The sequence below is a fragment of the Myotis nattereri genome (genome assembly GCF_964212035.1).
Source record: "Myotis nattereri genome assembly, chromosome: 3".
NCBI lineage: Eukaryota > Metazoa > Chordata > Mammalia > Chiroptera > Vespertilionidae > Myotis > Myotis nattereri.
In genome coordinates, this window is record NC_138077.1 from 191,837,053 (window position 1) to 191,856,364 (window position 19,312).

At 51.7% G+C, this 19,312-nt stretch overlaps 1 protein-coding gene across 1 annotated transcript in view; it reads left to right on the forward strand.

Annotated features, from left to right (window-relative positions):
- EPHA10 (EPH receptor A10) overlaps window positions 1-19,312 on the forward strand; it is a gene marked incomplete at its 5' end in the record, with an annotated part of 34,962 nt that overhangs the window by 12,185 nt on the left and 3,465 nt on the right. The window contains 11 exons of the mRNA XM_081088400.1: window positions 6,469-6,602; window positions 8,856-9,027; window positions 11,807-11,915; window positions 15,292-15,353; window positions 15,498-15,623; window positions 16,493-16,678; window positions 17,129-17,190; window positions 17,410-17,613; window positions 17,877-18,026; window positions 18,243-18,436; window positions 19,036-19,191. Coding sequence (XP_080944526.1) covers window positions 6,469-6,602; window positions 8,856-9,027; window positions 11,807-11,915; window positions 15,292-15,353; window positions 15,498-15,623; window positions 16,493-16,678; window positions 17,129-17,190; window positions 17,410-17,613; window positions 17,877-18,026; window positions 18,243-18,436; window positions 19,036-19,191 — 1,555 coding nt within the window. The remainder of the gene's footprint in view (window positions 1-6,468; window positions 6,603-8,855; window positions 9,028-11,806; window positions 11,916-15,291; window positions 15,354-15,497; window positions 15,624-16,492; window positions 16,679-17,128; window positions 17,191-17,409; window positions 17,614-17,876; window positions 18,027-18,242; window positions 18,437-19,035; window positions 19,192-19,312) is intronic.

The following is a 19,312-nucleotide window of genomic DNA, read 5'->3' on the forward strand; positions in this document are numbered from 1 at the left end:
TCTACATTTATAAGAGAGATTTGTGTAGTGTTTTTTATTGCATTCTTTGCCAAGGGTTGGCATTATGGTAATTCTGGCTTTGGGAAAGGCATCAGGAAGAACCTCTTCTTGTTTTCCTCCTCTGGGACAATTTAAATAGCACAATTATACATTCTTTGAAGGCATGCAGAACTGCCTGGGTAACTTTCTGGGACAGGCACCTTCTTTGGGAGGGGGGCAGGGAATTTTGACGATAGTCTCAATCTTTTTTTTTTTTAAATATATTTTATTGGTTTTTCACAGAGAGGAAGGGAGAGAGATAGAGAGTCAGAAACATTGATGAGAGAGAAACATCGATCAGCTGCCTCCTGCACACCCGCTACTGGAGATGTGCCCGCAACCCAGGTACATGCCCTTGACCGGAATCGAACCTGGGACCCTTCAGTCCGCAGGCCGACACTCTATCCACTGAGCCAAACCGGTTTCGGTGATAGTCTCAATCTTTAAAGTACCCGCCTGGCACCATACATAGTCATTACAATATTATTGACTATATTCTCTATGCTGTACTTTACATCCCCATGACTATTTTGTTACTACCAATTTGTATTTTTCTTTTTTGAGAGAGAGAGAGAGAGAGAGAGAGAGAGAGAGAGAGAGAGAGAGAGAACAAACATTGACTGGCTGCCTTCTGTATGTGCCTGACCAGGGGATCAAACCTGCAACTTGGGTCTGTGCCCGGACCAGGAATCTTCCCTTTGGCAACCATCAGTTTGTTCTCTTTATGAGTCTGTTTCTGTTTTGTTTGTTCATTTATTTTGATCTTTAGATTTTGCATGTAAGTGAAATCATACGGTATTTGTCTCTCTCTTTCTAACTTATTTCACTTAGTATAATACGGTCTAGGTCCATCAATGCTGCCACAAATGGTAAGATTTCATTTTTTATGGCCAAGTAATATTCCACTGTATATATGTACCACAGCTCTTTTATCCACTTGTCTTTTAATGGTCACTTAGATTGCTTCCACATCTTGGCTATTGTAAATAATGCTGTAATGGACATGTATCTTTCCAAATGAGTGTTTTGGATTTTTTCGGATATAGACTGAGAAGTGGAATTGCTGGGTCATAAGGCAGTTCTGTTTTTAATTGTTTGAGGAACCTCCATATTGTTTTCCATAGTGGCTGAACCAATCTGCATTCCCACTAACACTGCACGCCAACATTTGTTTGTTGGTTTATTGGTGATAGACATCTGACAGGTGTGAGGTGGTATGTTATTGTGGTTTTAATATGCATTTTTCAGATGATTAGTGATATTTAGCATCTTTGCATATGTCTATAGGCCATCTGTATATCCACTTTGGAGAAGTATCTGTTTAGGTCCTCTGCCCATTTTTTTTAATTAAAAATTTTTAAATTGATTTTATAGAGATAAAGGAAGGGAGAGAGAAACATGAGTTTGTTCTTCCACTTCTTTATGCATTCATTGGTTGCTTCTTTTTTAAATACATTTTTATTGATTTCAGAGAGGAAGGGAGAGGGAGAGAGAGAAACATCAATGATGAGAAAGAATCACCGATTGGCTGCCTCCTGCACGCCCCCTACTGGGGATCGAGCCCGCAACCTGAGCATGTGCCTTTGACGGAATTGAACCTGGGACCTTTCAGTCCGCAGGCCAGCACTCTATCCACTGAGCCAAACCTGCTAGGGCTGCCCATTTTTTGACTGAATTGTTTGGGGCGGGGGCACGTGTTGAGAAAATTGAGGGGACAATTTGCATATTAGCCTTTTATTATATAGGATACTCTACTGGATATAAAGCCTGGGTAATTCAGCAGCTTAGCAGTGTCCTCAAGGGCCCGGCTCTTTCCATCTTTCCATTCTGACATCCTTATCACATAGGCTGGCCCCTTCATGGTGGTAAGTCGGCCCCAGAAATCACAGCCTTACCATCCAGAGCAGAAAATGAACTGCTTCTTCCCTGTAGGCATCTTTTTAAGAACAAGAAACCTTTTCCAGTTCTTTATAAACTTTGTTGTGGCTATTCAGAGTCTCTTGTGATTCCTTATAAACTTTTGGATTATTTGTTCTAGTTTTGTGAAAGATGCCATTTTTGGTGTTTTGATAGGGATTGTGTTGAATCTATAGATTGTTTTGAATATTTGTACATTTTAATGATATTAATTCTTCCTATCTATGAACATGATATATGCTTCCATTTATTTGTATCTTTTAAAATTTCTTTCTTCAAGGTCTTATAATTTTCTGAATATAGATCTTTTACCTCCTTGGTTAAATTTATTCCTAGGTATTTTTTTTAAAGTATGTTTTTATTGATTTGAGAGAGAGAGAGAGAGGAAGGGGGAAGAGAAAGAGAGAGAAATATATAGAGAGAAACATTAATGAGAGAGAACCATAAATCAGCTCCTTTTGCATACCCCTTACTGGGGATCCAGCCTGCAAGAGGGCATGTGTCCTGACAGGAATGGAATTGGCAACCACTCAATGCGTGGGACGATGCTCATCCAACTGAGCCACACGGGTCAGGGCTATTTTATTTCTTAAAGCAATTGGAAATAGGATTGTTTTCTTTGTTTCTCTTTCTGATAGTTCATTATTGGTGTATAAAAATGGAACTGATCTCTGAATTTTTTTTGGTATCATCCTACTTTGCTGAATTCATTGAACAGTACTAGTAGATTTTTGGTGAACAAAATGTGTAGTATTTTTGTTCTGTAGTGTTTCTCTCTATCTGTCTGTCTATCTGCTTTTTTTTTCAAGTTTATTTTCTTCTAATTGTGTACTTGGTGTTCCAAAGATTAAGAAGTTTAGGTTTTCCCATTCTGCTTGTGATTTTGTTAAAATCCCTTATACAGTATTTGTAATGAATTTTATTTTAAATATTTTAATTTTGCTAATGCATTATTTTTATTTTTTACTTTTTTTTTTTTTTTTTTTTTTTTTTGCTAAAGTGCTTTTAGTTTCTCCACAAACCTCTCTCAATATCACCACTTGTATCTTGTCTCGCTTTTCTTCTCCACCTGTTTTCTCCTCACGGCCTTCTGCTTCTATTTTGTGGAGTCTGTGTTTTCTTTCACCTTCTTGAAGAGGCCAAAGAATCTCCTTACTTGTTCCTCTGTCATACTAAATCACTCTTAAAGACCTGCCCCTCCTGAGTCTTCAGAATAATATTTCTGTTTGCTTATTCAGAAGTATTTTCATATGCCCAATTTCTTGGTGTTTTCGGTCTGCTTGTTCTTGAACAATAAAAAAGCTGATGTTTGAAAAAACAACAAAACCCAAGATGTGTGCATTGTCCTTTGATTGTGAGACTTTCAGCTGCAAGTACAATAAATCTCAATCCATCTGACATTTGATTAGAATGATTTCTGAGTTTACCTAAAAAGAGTAGCGTTAAAGCCTGGGTAATTCAGCAGCTCAGCAGTGTCCTCAAGGGCCCGGCTCTTTCCATCTTTCCATTCTGACATCTTTATCACATAGGCTGGCCCCTTCATGGTGGTAAGTTGGCCCCAGAAATCATATCCTTACCACCCAGAGCAGAAAATGAACTGCTTCCTCCTTGTAGGCATCTTTTTAAGAACAAGAACCCTTTTCCAGAAGCCCTCCTCCTCTTAGCTGATTGCTCCTTTTGTTGGCCAGAACCGGATTGCAAGCCCAGCCCTAACGCAGTCATTGGCAAAGGGAATGAGTGCACACAGGTGTGTTAGAACAATCAGAATTAACCTGCATCATCTGGGGGAGACAATAGATCCCGAGTCAGAAATTGCGCTCAGCCCTCAGGGAAGGGGGACGTGGCTGTTGAACAGGTTTCCGACAGTGTCTGCTGCACTCTTGGCCCCACTTGATGCAGATGAATCTCATCACACATCTTCAGCGGGAGAGCAGGTGCCTGGGCTCAGCTTTTAGCTCCATTCACAGGATTTATCAGGCTCTCATGTAATGTGTCTCCATGGGGCTGAAACGGAACCTTCTCTTACCTCTATATCCTGTCCATCTGATGCTTTCAACAAATGTAGTTTCAAAAAATGACATTCCGAGCCCCTTTCTGTGCCGTCCGTCTGTATCTGTAAGGGACCACGCCACCTCCTAGGACATCTCATCACCGCTCCCCTTTGCGCTACGTCTTTTCTGGGAGCTGCTGTCTCCAACTGGATTCAGGCTGAGGGCGCTCCCTGGGATAAGGAAGAGCACTTTTCCGGAAAGCAGCTGTGTAGTCAGTGATGGCTGTGATTGTCCAGTTGACAAAGACCTTGCTATTTTTTAAGGGGCAGACATTGTGAGGAAGCACACAGGACCTTTCAGATTATTTTTAGGATGAGAGGCGATGTCCCTCTGTGGCAGCTTAGCCTGGGGTTCACTACAATTGCACTTCTCAGTCTCGTTCCACTGGCTTTATCACAGGTGGAAACGTGCCACCCCACGTCCCCTTCCCCGCCCCGCTCTGGCCATCAGCTGTCAAGAGTAGTTATGGTGCTGTTCTGGGTTTTTGACTCCTTCTGTATCCCTGTTTTAACGGGGGGAAAAATTTTTTTTAAATCCTCATCCTAGGATATTTTTTCCATTGACTTTTTATTTTTTTTAGAGGGAGTGAAAGGGAGGGAGGAGGGGGAGAAACATTGATGTGAGAGAGACACATCGATTGGTTGCCTCTGGCATGTGCCCTGATCAGGGCCAGGGATTGAACCTGCAACCCCGTAGGTCCCCGGGCCGATGCCTCACCACTGAACTGAACCAGCCAGGGCTTTAACTGAAATTTGAGAAAAAATGGAGGTAGGGCTGCTAGATGGATACCATTTAAAACTAGAAGCCATGCAAACACACTTTTCAAAGGGTGAGCTACATATGCCCTGCCTCCACTTCCTGGGCCCTCCACCACCTGACACCAACTTCCCTTGAACCCCTTGAAGCCACTAGGAACCTCCACATTGTTAAAGCCGAAGGGCACTGGGGCTCATGGTCTTACCCTGTCTCTTCTCAGCATGTGACCCTGCCGACCACGGGCCGCTCTTGTTAGCAAACTTGTGTCGGCGCCGTGCTCATGCTCTTCGTATTCATTGCTTCATAAAATCCTCCCAGCAGCCTGCGCAGTGTCATCGCCGTTTCCATTCTACGTGTGAACATGGCCACGGCGGGCTCCGGCTGGTGGACACAGAGCTAATGGGCGGAGGTGTCAGGAGAGAAGCTTCTTAAACGTCCTTCCAGGGCGTCTGCGACCTCGTTGGCTCTTTGTTTCCCTCCTGCCTCTCTGGCTCCTCCAGTTCAGTCCCCTCTTTGCCTGCCTCTTACATGTTGTGTCTTTGGCTTATTTCCTAAAAGCCTTTCCTCCTCTCTTTCTGGGCAGTTTCACCCAATCACGTTCCGATGGCTCTTGGATCTCCATCTTCCTCGCAGACACCTTTCGTGAGCCCTGGACCCACTTACCCAGCTGCCTTCCCAGCATCTGCTCCTGGAGGCCCCTCGGCTCCACACACTGAAGTCAAGTCAGGATCTTTCCCCAGTGACCTGGTGGTTTCTGCGTTGGGTTAGGCATCAGTACCTGTTCTTCTTTCCTTTCCTGTCCATCGACACTAAGTTTATTCTTGAGTATTTTGTTCTTTTTAATGTTATTATAAATGACGTTATTTTCTTAATTTTTTTAGACTGTCCACTGTTAGTGTATATAGTGCAACTGATTTTTGTGTGTTGATTTTGTATCCTGCAACTTTGCTGTATTTGTTAATTAGTGCTAACAGGTGTTTTGTGTGTGTATGTGTGTGTGTGTTTGTGAAATTATTAGGGTTTTCTTTATATAAGGTCATGTCACCTGCAGACAGAGATAATTTTACTTCTTCCTTTCCAATCTGGATTTCTTTTCTTTTTCTTGCCTAATTGCTCTGGCCATGACTTCCAATACTATGTTGAATCAAAGTGGCAAGAGTGGACATCCTTGTCTTGCCCCTGATTTTAGAGGGAAAGCCTTCAACCTTTCACTGTTGAGTAATATGCCGGCTGTGGTCTTTCCATGTTGGTTTTTACTGTGTTGAAGTAGTTTCCTTTGATTTTGAGTGTGTTGAGTATACCTGTTCACCAGGTCATTAGAATAGTTAAGTAGCTGGTCTTCCCGGCGCCTATACTCTCTAATGTCTCTAAACCACGGAAAAATTAGGAAGGCCTGGGGGATGAGAACCTACCACCAGGAGGGGAGCTGGGTACAGGGGTTGGGCAAGCAGCAGGAGGCCTGGCACTTTTTCCCACAGGAGCCACGGAAGTAGAGAGCAGTGTGTGGAGTGACTGGGGGCCTCTCTTGCCTCTGGCTTCACAGACTCTACCCCTCAGCCTCTGCCCCACTGGAGCCCATTGCCCTCACCCACAGCCATTAGGCCACGCCCCTCAGCCTCCCCCCGCCCTGCCCCCAGAACTCACAGCCCCCTGACCCTGCCCTGCAGTCAGGTGGGGTCGAAAAACCCACATTACTTTCTTTCAGGGCCCTGGGAGGAGGATGAGATTCGCAGGGACCGAGTGGAACCCCAGAGCGTGTCCCTGTCATGGCGGGAGCCCATCCCTGCTGGAGCCGCTGGGGCCAATGGCACGGAGTACGAGATCCGCTACTACGAGAAGGTGGGTCAGGGTCTGGGAGGCGCCTGGCGCTGCATCCCAGGTGCGGTCTGTCCTCTGCCCATCGTTTTCCTCTTCACAATCTTTTCCCAGCAAAAGTCCTTTTTTCTGAACATATCCGCTGGCCTGCTGAGTGGCCTTGCAGGCTGGCGTTTCTTCCTGGCCCCTGCTCACTGTGGACTCCCCTGCTCTTCCTCTTTCCATCAAGTCTCCCTTCATCACTAGCCATCATCTCCATCTTCACCACTCTTCCTGGTGTTTACAGTTGACAAAGAGCTTTCTCTGCGGGCTGATCCAGATTTTATGTACCCGAATCGTAGACATACAATTTACAATCCTTAAAAAAAAAATAACGCAGAAATATTATATTGCTTCAAATTTTACAAAAATGCATGACTGTCTCAGCACATGGCTAGGCCAGGTGGCCTGCTAGGGCTCGGCAATGTGCTGGTAAGTGTTTAACAGTCAGCTCTCCAGAACAGGGAATGGATGGATTATTATTATAATTGTACTGACATAAAGGATATGTAACAACATTTACAAATAATAATAAAAATATACAGTGGTCCTGCTGGTCCATGCAGCTTTGCTTAAGTAGGTCCCAGCTTCACTCCCTCCGTGCTAAGCAATCTGGGCTGTAAACACCATCACAATTAGTTACCAACCATTCCAAGCCCCAGGGGGTCATTCTCTGAGCTCCTGCTGCCTTCGGGGCATTATGCCAGCCTGAGATGAGCATATTCCTGTTGAACTTGGCTTTTACCACTTGAAACCAGTGTCCTGCCATTACCTTAGTAAGATGGTAGTACACAGAGGCCTGTTTACTTTTGTGAGGGTCAAGGGTCGGGAGAGGAAGAGGAGGTGATGGACAGGAGGGAGTTCTTCCACTCTTCCTAGTGAGGTACCCACAGACGGGAGAACTTCATGCGACAGCAGTGATAAGCAAAATCAAAGTTAAGTTTTCAGCAGGTCAACCCCCCTACACACATACACACACACACACACACACACACACACACACACACACTAGGTGTGGACAGCCTACTGTCCCAGCTTTATAAAATTTCAACTGAAATTTTAATGCATTTCATTTTAATTATATATTTACTGTAGGGATTTAGAAAATACAGAAAATTAAAATAGCCTATGTAACTTACATGATTCGATAAGAGAAGGAGGCACGGATAGTATAAAGAAGACACATAAGATTTTCCATCGAAGCCATGCTAAGGAGACTGCCACTGGACAGCAACAGGATATGATTGTGTATAGATTTAGAGTCCTTCATCTACAGTTCTGACAGCCAAACCAGAATCTTTTCTGTAATTCATTTGGCATTGAAACCTGAGCTGAAATTATATATATATAATTTATATATATATAGCGCTTCTTATTGGAAACTCCTATACCCTTTTGATTCTGATAGGATAGATACTCTTGCTGATTTTTTGCTCACCTCTGGTGTCTGTTGTCAGTCCATGGGTGCAGTCCCGCCATGATTTGACAAATGGACTTACCTCCCGATCCACTATCTCTTTTCCCCATGGCTGTATTGTCTGTAAATCTGACACGTAATCTCCTGTTAAACTGTTTCCCACCTTGGTGCAGATATCTTCATTACTGTGAAGCCTTGCTTTCAGCTTCCCCACTGCCTGTGTCAGAGCTTCACTGGCTCCTCAGTCGCTGGAGGAATTCTTTGCTGAATCAATCACATAATAGGTTTAGAATCCCGGAAGTCTATTGGGAGCTGTGAGCTGGGGGAGTGGTATGTTGAACAGGAAGGTAGGGGGGAGCCCCTCTACCCTCTGAGCTCAATGTCCTTATCTCAAAAAGGTGATACCTCCTGTCCTATGCCTTGCAGGGCAGTTGTGAAAACCCGATGACAAGGGGAAGAAAGGCTTTGTGAGCCGACAGGGACTGGGCAGGTGTCAGGCTCATTCTCTTATTCTTTCCTCAGAGGCAGCAGGCCCAGCTCACCCCCTGGACTGCCAGGCCTGGTGCCCGTCATCCTGTCACCCCCACGAAGGAACATCTGCCCCTTCCCTAAAGTTCCTCTTAGCGAGTGGGTGGGAACTTGTGGTGGAGGAAGGGGTTGCAGATGCTTTGGGAGAAACCTGTGGAACCCCCTGGAGACGACTGCAGTCAGGTTCTTCCTCCGAAGGGTGCTCTCCTGCCCCCCTCTTCCTGCCCCCATCATTCTCCCAGGAGCCTGGGTCTGGCCCTTGGTCTAGGCCTCACTTCTTGGTCCCTCCCCAGGGTCAGAACGAGCAGACTTACTCCACAGTGAAGACGGGGGCGCCTGCGGTCACCGTCACCAACCTGAAGCCAGCCACTCGCTACATCTTTCAGATCCGGGCGGCTTCCCCGGGGCCCTCCTGGGAGACGCAGAGCTTCAGCCCCAGCATTGAAGTACAGACCCCAGGGGAGGGTAAGTGAGCTGTGCCAGGGGACCTGGGCGGGGATGGGGCAGGGAGACAAATTGGAGGGGGCGGTTATCTGTGCAATTAAGGGAGCCTGCAGTACAGTTTAATTGCAACCTAATTAACTAATGAATTTGGAACCCGCCTGATACCTGTTCAGGATGTGAATTAGACGGGTTGCCTGGGCTGGAGGAGCTCACAGGGAAGGAGGTCACGAACACCTACACCCCAGGTCTTGGCTGGTGGCTCCCTGCCTCTCAGGTCCTGTCCCATGTCTTGTGGAAGCATCCTGTGCCCTCCCCAAGATTCTTGCTATTTCCTTGGGAGGAGTTTCAGTCTGATGGTCACCTCTCGCTCTGACAGCTAAATTCATTTTTAAAAATTTATTTCAGAGAGGAAGGGAGAAGGAGAGAAATAGAAACATCAATGATGAGAAAGAATCATTGATCGGCTGCCTCCTGCACTCCCACACTGGGGACTGAGCCCACAACCCAGGCATGTGCCCTAACTGGGAATCAAACCATGACCTACTGTTCATAGGTCGACACTCAACCACTGAGCCATGCCAGCTGGGCTGACGGCTAAATTCCTGTTCCCATTCTGCTTCTTTCTCTCTGCCGTGATATGGACCCACACGTGGGTCACTGTCACCTTCCCCACTAGGCCTTAAAATATTGAAACAGACTTCACTGGGGGATGGGGGCCGTGAAGGGGTTGCACCGCAGCAATCAGTGCAACCCAAAGAGAGTTGCGCATTCTCCGTGGTGAATAATTTCTCAATAGAGCTGTTACCAAAACAAAACAAAAGCTGAACATTAGATGTGCTGATTCTAAAACAGCTCCGCTTCTCCACGGCATTGTTCTACCACCCCCCTCACCGCCCTCCCCTGGTTCCTCGTCCCCGCACCCCCACACTCCCTTTCAGGATGCATGAAGAGCATTTAGCTTCCTCTTTTGTTGTTTCTCTTGCTGCTAACCCAGTCCTCAGGGTCTCACCTCTATCTATCCCAAGCAGCTCATGAAAGTATTTTCCCGGACAAAGGCAGTTCCCCCTAAGAGGCATTCTGGCACCAGCTGTCAAGATAATCGTTCTTCCCAACCTGCTACATGCGTCTAATCCAAGATAGGAAGGGCTCTGAGCCCAAAGGGAGGTGGAGATAAAATGTTGAGGGAGTTTGAGTTCTGGGAAGGGAGACAGCACTTCTTGCTCGAATGCCTGTCTGTGCCAGGCCTTGGCCAGGTGCTGGCAAACGGAGATTAGAGCCATGTCTCGAAGGGTGGGGAACATGACTGTGTGGAGATGGGCAGGAAAGACACTTTGGATAGACGAAGCCATCTGAACAAAGGCGCGTGGATTTGGCTGGAGTGAGTGTGGTGTGGGCAGGAGCTGGGACTTAGCGGAAGGGGCTGGTGACTTCCATTCATCTGGTGCTTTTTGGTTAGTGGATACTGCTCAGCTCCCCAACATCCTTTGCTGTGGCCCTGGCTATGGGGGCTTGGGCCTCCCAGTCTGCATAACATTTTTTCCAGTGAGCCATAACCCCAGCTCAGGATCATGATGGAAGACCATGCTTCAGGGCCCCATTGCTGCGTAACAAATTGCCCCTAAAGCTTAGCAGTGAAAATAACAAAAAGTTGTTCTCTCGTGGTTTTTTGTGTGTCAGGGGTATGGGTGCAGCTTAACTGGGTGCCACTTGACTCAGGGTCTCTCACAAGGTGTCATCTGAAGGCTTAACTGTGGGGGACTCTGTCTCCCTTCTTGGGTTCTTGCTGGCTCCTTGGCGGAGGCATGCCGTTCCTTGGCTCACAGGCTTCTCCGTAGGGCTACTCACAACACAGCAGCTAGATTCTTTTAGAGACTGTGAATGACCGAGACAGAAGGCACAGTCTCCCGTCACCTAATCTTGGAAATGATACCCATTACTTTTGCCATATTCTTCAAAGCCTTTGGGAAGAAATGATTGTTCCTCTGTTCAGCTCTGCTCAGCTTTCTCTGTTTCTTATTGTATTCTACAGTTAAGTTTTTGTGTCTATCTTTCCCACTGGTCTGTACACCCCTCCCGGGCAGGGACGCTGGCTCATTCATCGCTTTCTCCCCAGCGCCAGCCTCGTACTGTTGGATGGATGGATGGGTGGATGGGTGGATGGGTGGATGGGTGGATGGGTGGATAGGGCTGAGAGCCTGAGCTCCTCTGGGCCTCTCCCTTGGTGAAATAACTCAAAGCAGAGGTTTGAAACCAAGTTCAAATCTTAGGATCATTATTTATTAGCTCTGTGACCTTGAACACGTTATACAACTTGCCTCAATGTCAATTTCCTCAGCTGTAAAATGGAGACAGTGGCACCGTACTGGCTGGTTGTGATGATGAAACAGGATCATTCAGTCCAGGCACGTGGCATAGTGTTTTGAATGGCTTAAGTGTGCGCTAAACATTTACTTTTATTATTATTGGTGGTGAATGGTCTCGCTTGGGGTTGGGGAGCTCAGGCAAGAGGCCATTCCCTCTGCAGAGCTACCTTAAGTCTGTCATGGCCCATCTGAAAGGCAAAAAGGGAGTCTCAGGTCTGCCTGTCTGGACTCCTGCGCCTCTCTCTCAGAGCTGGGCTTCTGTGGCGGTGCCCAGCCCTGGGAGAACCGGAAGCTCCAGGCGCCATTGTGTTTGGCCGGACTGCCTTGATCCCTCTGCTGTGGGAGGCAAAGTGCTGCGGAAACCCTTCTGTGGGGCGAGGACACTTACCCAGGAGCCCGGTGCTCTGCCTGCCTCAACCTCATGCTCTTCCTCCCAGCTGCCTCCGGCTCCAGGGACCAGAGCCCCGCAGTTGTCGTCACCGTGGTGACCATCTCAGCCCTCCTTGTCCTGGGCTCTGTGATGAGCGTGCTGGCCATTTGGAGGAGGTAGGTGGTCCGAGCCTGACTGACCTCTGGTGGGTTGTGACCCTGTGCTCACAGGCACCTGTGTCTATACCAGCATGTGCGCACATGCGGATTTGCACATGCAAGCACATTGCTGTGCAGATACAGGCATGGCCAGTCTAGTCCTGGCCCCGCCCCCACCCACTGCTCCTGCGGCAGCCGGCAGCCGGCACTGCAGCTAGCTCCCCGCTCTGGGATGAAGGGGATTTAGCTCCTTAACTCATTAAATGTCAGAAGGCATCACTGAGGATGGAATCAAGCTGCGGCTGCTCCAGTGTGATTAGGATTCTCCCGAGGCTCTCAGAGGCCCCCAGCTGCTGCCCCAAGGGGTCCTGAGGCCCTTGAACACAAGCAGAGGGAAGAAAGGCATAAACTGTGTTGTGTGTATGTGTGTGGGAGGGGGGAGGGCAGGGAGGGGAACTGATAAACCAGAAACCCCCAACCCCCAGCAGAAGGAAGCTTGCAGGAGAGAGGGCAGAGAAGGGGGCTGGGAGGAGGGGAAGATGGCTCTTGAATGTAGCTCAGAGAAGATTCCATTCCTTTTGCTTGCAGCCGAAACCTCATGGCACATGCTCCTCAGGCAGGTCCAGGTGGGGTGGGGAGGGGAGGAGCTGAGCTCAGCACACTAGAGGGGTTGGAAAGTCTGCATGCAAAGGGCTGCAGTTGGGGGAGCAGAGGAGAGACATGGGCTGGCCAGGGAGCCACATCTGCACACATCTCAGCATCCTGGAACTAACTGCCTGCGCTGGAGGGACAGTGAGCATTCACTGGGTATGACAGGAAGTGACTAAGGGGGAGAGGACCTTGTCCTGCAGGGGTAGGAGCCAGCTCTGCCTGGGCAGGGGGGCAGGAAGGCAGGACCGGAGTAGCAGGCTCCTTCCTCACAGAGCCTCAAAGTTCATATGTTGGACCTACTGGAAAAGCATTGTGTCCTGCCTGTGAGTTTAGCGGCTCAGGGAGGCAGAAAGGAAGGGGGAGAGAGGTGAAGGAGGAGCACCTTCCTGGGAGGCCTCTGCAGGCCGGAGCCGCTGCCCAGGAGGGCTCAGGGACAGATGCACTGAGCAGGCAGAGCAAGCCAGGGGTGGGTTTCAAAACCTGCTCAAAATCAAACGACAGGGGAGTGGGGAGAACCAGCTGGTCTAGTGCCGATGGGCACGGGGCACACTCCAGACCTGTCGTCCTTGCCCTGAGCAGTGGTCTCACCTCCTCTTCCCCTCCTCGCTCTATGCTGGCTCATCCCCCTTGTCGCTGGAGGGTGTCTTCCAGTGGAAGCTTCTCATTTCCTCTGCCACTCCACCACCCACTCACCTTGCCCTTCCCTTCACCTCGACCCCCTCTCCTGGATGTCCCCTCACTCATGGAAGTCCTGTCACCATGCTGAGTGACTTGCGTAGCCATGGCATGGCCAGTCCCAGCCCCCCGCCTCTCTGTTCTTTGACTTCCTCGTTCCCAAGGACCTTCTCTTCTGTTCCACCTCCACCTCCCTCCCCCTTATCCTGACAAGGACCCGGCCATCACCCGGGATACTGGTCCATTTCTACTTTGGTCCTTCAGGCTCCCTGTCCCTGCACTTTGCTCCCTCAGCCACCCCTGCTGCCCTGTCTCTTCAACTGTAGCGTTAGCCCCTCATCTGCTCACCACCAGGTCGACACACCTGCCTCTCTCACAGCCTCCTCTCCCTCCTTGCGCTGTGGAGGAGGTGCCGTCCTCCTAGCCAGGGTCAGTCTTCCTACCTGGGACCTGAGCCCTCTCCCTTGACGTCTCAGGAACCCGTACTGTTTATAATGTCCCTCTCTCCCCCACATGACAGCTGACATTCACTGAAACAGTGCTACCCAGGTGGGCTGTCTTTTTTTTTTTTTTTTTAAATCTTGTTGAAAGTATTACATATGTCCCCTTTCCTCTCCATTGGCCCACTCCAGCCCACTCCCACCCCAGACCTTCACCAACCTATTGTCTGTGTCCATGGGTTATGCATGTATGCATACAAGGTCTTTGGTTGATTATTTCCTGACTTTATTAAAGAGAAAACCGAGCCCCTCAGCCCCTCATCTGCTGAGTAGAGGAGCTGGGAAGCCAGTCCCTGCAGTGAGGTTCCAGAGCCCACGCTGTTAACCGCCCGTGACCACTTCCTCCGATGTGACAGACAGCCTTTCTCCCCTTCCCCGCCGGTACGGAGCCATGACCGCCTCTCTCCAGCGCCCCCTGATCCCTCTTCCTCCAGCCCGCCCGTGGCTGACCTCTCTCCCTGCTGCTCTTCTTTCCTTGGTTCCTGTGACATCACCACCCCAGTTTCCCTCCCACTTCTCTGGTGGTTCTGTAGTGATCTCCTTGGCTTCCTCCCTTACCCAATCTCGAAACGTAGGGGGTCCTCTGACTTGTTCCTAGTCCCGCTTCTCACAGCTCCTGAATTTGTGTTCCAGACTCCAGACACAGACACACACACTGACTCCCTCCCACTGATCCTCCCTGCTTATCCCAGAGGGCCTGCAAACTCAAATGTCTAGACAGGAACTTTTCATCCCCGCTTCTTGGCAAATGGCAGCACCATGAACTCTGCTGGGCAAGCCTTCTTCCTCCCCCTTTCTGCCTCCCTGTCACCCACATGTCTCTGAGTCCTCCCACTTTCCTCACCCCATAGTCTGAGCCACCGCCATTGCCAGCAGGGACAGCGGCAGCAGCGAGGATGATCTCTCTAAAGTGCAAATGGCATCTCAGCACTCCCCTGCTCAGAGTTCCCTAGGGGCTCTCCTCCAATCTGGAATAAAAGTCAAAGTCTTTATCTGGGCCAGCATGGCCCAGCCTCAGGGGGCCCCAAATGCCAGCCTGTGTTGGTTGTGATGTAGTCCTCTGGCCCACAGCAGCCTGTCGCAGGCAGCCGTCCTGATGGCCCGGAAGGGGTGTTTCCAGCCATTCTGTGCTGGCAGCGCACAGCCCTCCCCTTTGCTGGGCCCTGTGAGGGGCCTGTGGTGAGCTCACAGTGTTGGTTTTCCTGGCTACATCGGAAGCTGCCCCCAAGTGCAAGGCCTGTTTGTTCTGTCCCCCTGTAGCCAGGGGGGCAGCTTGAACTAAAAGTCAGGGGTATAGATTTGGGCGACTCTGGAGTGGCAAGAATATGCCCTGTGACTCAAAGTGGGAATAACTAGGAATGCTGATGGGGGTGAGGAGTTAGGTCTGGCGCTAGGGTTACATGAGCGCCATCGCCGTTGGGAGGAGCTTTCAAACCAGCTGAATAAGAAGATCCCTCCCCTGGGGCACAGACCTTGTCCTTTTGAAGGGACAAAGAGGTACCCCCCTCCCACTGGTGAAATGGGGAGGGCTGGGCAGCCTGGCTCAAGGAATGACTCTGCACCCCCAGGCCCTGCAGCTATGGCAAAGGAGGTCAGGATGCCCATGATGAGGAGGAGCTGTATTTCCACTGTGAGTTGTCTGGGCCTGGCATGGGGTGGGGTGGGTGCCCCCTACCTCACTCCTCATCCCTCTTCCTGCATCCACGGCACACCCCCATCCTCCAGCCACGGAAGTCCCTCTCCCAGGACCCTCTCTCTTTGTCTGTGTTCCCAGTCAAAGTGCCGACTCGCCGCACGTTCATGGACCCCCAGAGCTGTGGGGACCCACTGCAGGCTGTTCACCTGTTTGCCAAGGAGCTGGATGCGAAAAGTGTCACAGTGGAGAAGAGCCTCGGAACAGGCAAGCTGGGCACCCAGGAAGCCTTGTCCTTGGGGGGCACCGCCTCTGCCCTAGCCCCGCCCCCTCTAGAAGTCCCACCACCGCTCCACCCACTTCGATTCTGTAAGCCTGCCTCCACCCCAAGGCCCTCTCAGAGCTGGCCTATTCAGACTGCCATGGGCAGACGGGCAGACCTTCAGTCCCAGGCCTTCATAGGGCTTTTGCAAGCTTGGGGACCAGGCATTCCTGAGCTTTAGTCCCAGCTCTGTCACTAACCAGCTGTGTGATCAGGGGCACACCCTTCTTCTGCTCTGAGCCTGCTTCTCATCTGTAAAATGGGCATGATAGCTGCCTCAGACAGAGCTGATATGGGGACTTCACAGGCTCAGTCCAAGGCCTGGCTCGTGGCAGGTGCTCGTCCCCTAATGGTCAGTCTCCTGACTCTCTTTCTTCCTGCCTACAAACCCTTGGCCTGTGCTGGGGAAGGCAGCCACTTTCACCAGGAGCCAGAAGCTAGGCCCTGACACGGTTGCCAGACTCACTGGGCAGAAGCCGGAAAGCGGTGTGCGGCAGAATGGGCGCCATCGTCACCCTGAGTCACACTGGGCTGGGCTGGAGGAGCCTTTGCCGTGCTGGCATATGCCAAGCCCTCTCTTTGAGGCAGGCAGCGGGGAGTCCCCTTTCACACAAACACCAGGCAGGAGAGGAAGGGAGACGTGGAACCACGTCACTTCACTGGCACTCAGTGTAGCATGGTTTGAACCCGAGAGCTCCGAGTCCCAGACAGGAAGCAGCCCATGACCCAGAAGTCGCTCTCTCCTCTCTCCCCCTGCCCGGGTTGGCCTGGGGAGCGGCCTCCCGCGGGTGTCTGAGGTGCTGTTTCCCCACAGGGCGGTTTGGGGAGCTGTGCTGTGGCCGCCTGCAGCTCCCTGGCCGCCAGGGGCTCCCGGTGGCTGTGCACACACTGAGGGAAGGCTGCTCCGACTCCCAGAGGCTCAGTTTCCTGGCCGAGGCCCTCACCCTGGGGCAGTTTGACCACAGCAACGTCGTGCGGCTGGAGGGGGTTGTCACCCGAGGTAAGGCCCTGTACTCCGCAAGTATGGAGGTGGGGATGACAGCGCGGGAGGGGGGTGCTCCTGTGCCCCAGGGCCCTCCCCTACGCTGAGAGGGAGCCCCTGAAATGCCCAGCATGGGGGAAAGGGCTCAGCTTTTCTTCCCTGACCCAGGGTGGCCCCGCTGTCCCTGAATGACCTTTCTGACTTGTGGTGACAGTGGGATGGGCTGCTTGGACCTTGGGTGATTTTTCTCAGCAAACATGTAGCTCTTGACCTGGGCCTTTGTCCCCTTATGGACACCTCCTCTTGTTCAGCATAGGGGACCCTGGGTCCTGAAGGGAGGGCCGCAAGATTAGGGGAGTGTGGCCCTGGTCCCGGTCATCTTGGCCCAGGTCGGGGCCCATATAGGGGAGCATGTGTCCAGAGGGAGCAGCCATCTGAGCCTGTGTGTGTCCACGTCCCTGGGCACAGGAAGCACCCTGATGATCGTCACTGAGTACATGAGCCTCGGGGCCCTGGATGGCTTCCTCAGGGTGAGTGCTGTGGGCCCTGGGGGTAGAAATGACCATGTTATCTTCTTTGTTGGGACTTGGAGTGGCATCATTCCCTGAAAAGGTACCCACTGGCCAGGCCGACCTGGTGGGTGACAGGGCAAGCCGAAGCACAGAGAGGGCTACGTGACTTTCCTGGGGTCGCACAGCACCAGGGGAGCTGAGTGTGCAGCCCTGGCCTCCATCTCCTTCCTCCCTCAGCGGCACGAGGGCCAGATGGTGGCTGGGCAGCTGCTGGGGCTGCTGCCTGGGCTGGCGTCAGCCATGAAGTATCTGTCGGAGATGGGCTACGTTCACCGGGGCCTGGCCGCCCGCCGCGTGCTGGTCAGCAGTGGCCTTATCTGCAAGATTTCCGGCTTTGGGCGGGGACCTCGGGACCGAGCAGAGGCTGTCTACACCACCATGGTGAGGAGCTGTTTCCCCGAGGCAAGCCTGCTCCCCTGTTTCCATCAAACTGCCCCAGAGTCCCCGTCTCCCCTCTTCCCCCCCTCCCCGCCCCTCAGCAGTTGGTCCTGGGTAAATGCCAGTGTGGACATCGCCTTGTGTCAGCTTGTGTGCTCTCCCCAGATGTGCAGCTGGGAGGATGGCCGGTGGGGCTGGATCTGGGACCCTGTGGTGTGGGGAACCTGGGGGTACCCCCCCACACCTGACCTGCCCGCCCGCCGCAGAGTGGCCGGAGCCCGGCGCTGTGGGCCGCCCCTGAGACGCTGCAGTTCGGCCACTTCAGCTCTGCCAGCGACGTGTGGAGCTTCGGTGTTGTCATGTGGGAGGTGATGGCGTTTGGGGAGCGGCCCTACTGGGACATGTCCAGCCAGGACGTGAGTGACCTGTGGCTCCAGCTCCCTGCCTTCTGATCCTCTTGCCCTCTGACCTCAGTTCCCTGGTTCCTCTTCACTGTTTCTTTGCTTCTAGTCCTGCCTGGGCACCCCAGCCTTCCTGTGGGGTGGTGTGTGTGTGTGTGTGTGTGTGTGTGTGTGTGTGTGTGTGCTGGGGGGATCTAAAGCCTCCCTCTGCACCCCCACCCCACGGCCCAGGTAATCAAGGCCGTGGAGGATGGCTTCCGGCTGCCGCCCCCCAGGAACTGCCCTTCCCCCCTGCACCGGCTGATGCTGGACTGCTGGCAGAAGGACCCGGGTGAGCGGCCCCGGTTCTCCCAGATCCACAGCATCCTGAGCAAGATGGTGCAGGACCCAGATCCCCCAAAGTGTGCTACGGCGCCCTGTCCCAGGTACATCACCGTCTGTCCCCGACCATAGCAGATTCAGCGACCTCTCACCTGACCATGAATGGCCTCCCATGTGCCCCTCGTCCAACAGCCCCATCTCTCCTACCCACCTGTTAGGTAGGACTGCTCACCCGCTGTCCCAGATAGATCTGATCTTCCGCTGCCTGAGGCACATGCAGCCTTCATCCACCTTAGTCACTTCTGCTTGTCCTGGGCTGTGCTCACATATCCCAGGGACAGTGACCATTGGATAATATTTGTGGTAACAGTCCTAACTGACTTGTAATTCCAGTAAATAAGTGAAATTAGGACGAGTTGTCCCAAATGTGAGTTGCCTCTAAAATTGTCCTAGGTGTGTCCTACCCCCAGACTGTTCCAGATACTCCTAGGACCTTTGGCTGGCTCAGGTGCAACCCACTCCCACCCGCCTGAGTGTGTCGAACACTCACCTGCTCTGAGAATGCGTGGCATGCGGTGTGAGCCAGGTGTGCCCTGGGCCCAGGCCTCCCCGTCTGTCCTTGCACAGCTGGCCTGTCCGCAGGACAGTGAGCAGGCTGGGCACCAGATCCTGCTGTTGATTGGCCACCTCCCTCTGCCCCCAGGCCACCCACTCCCCTGGCGGACCGTGCCTTCTCCACCTTCCCCTCCTTTGGCTCCGTGGGCGCCTGGCTGGAGGCCCTGGACCTCGGCCGCTACAAGGACAGCTTCACGGCAGCTGGCTATGGGAGCCTGGAGGCCGTGGCCGCCATGACTGCGCAGTGAGTGGGGGGAACCCAGGGCCCTGCCCCGCCTCTACGGGAGGCCCAGTGGGTCCTGATTCTGGGTGGTCCCTGTCCAGACAGAGGGAGGGGCTTGAGCGGCTGGGTCTGACCCATTCTT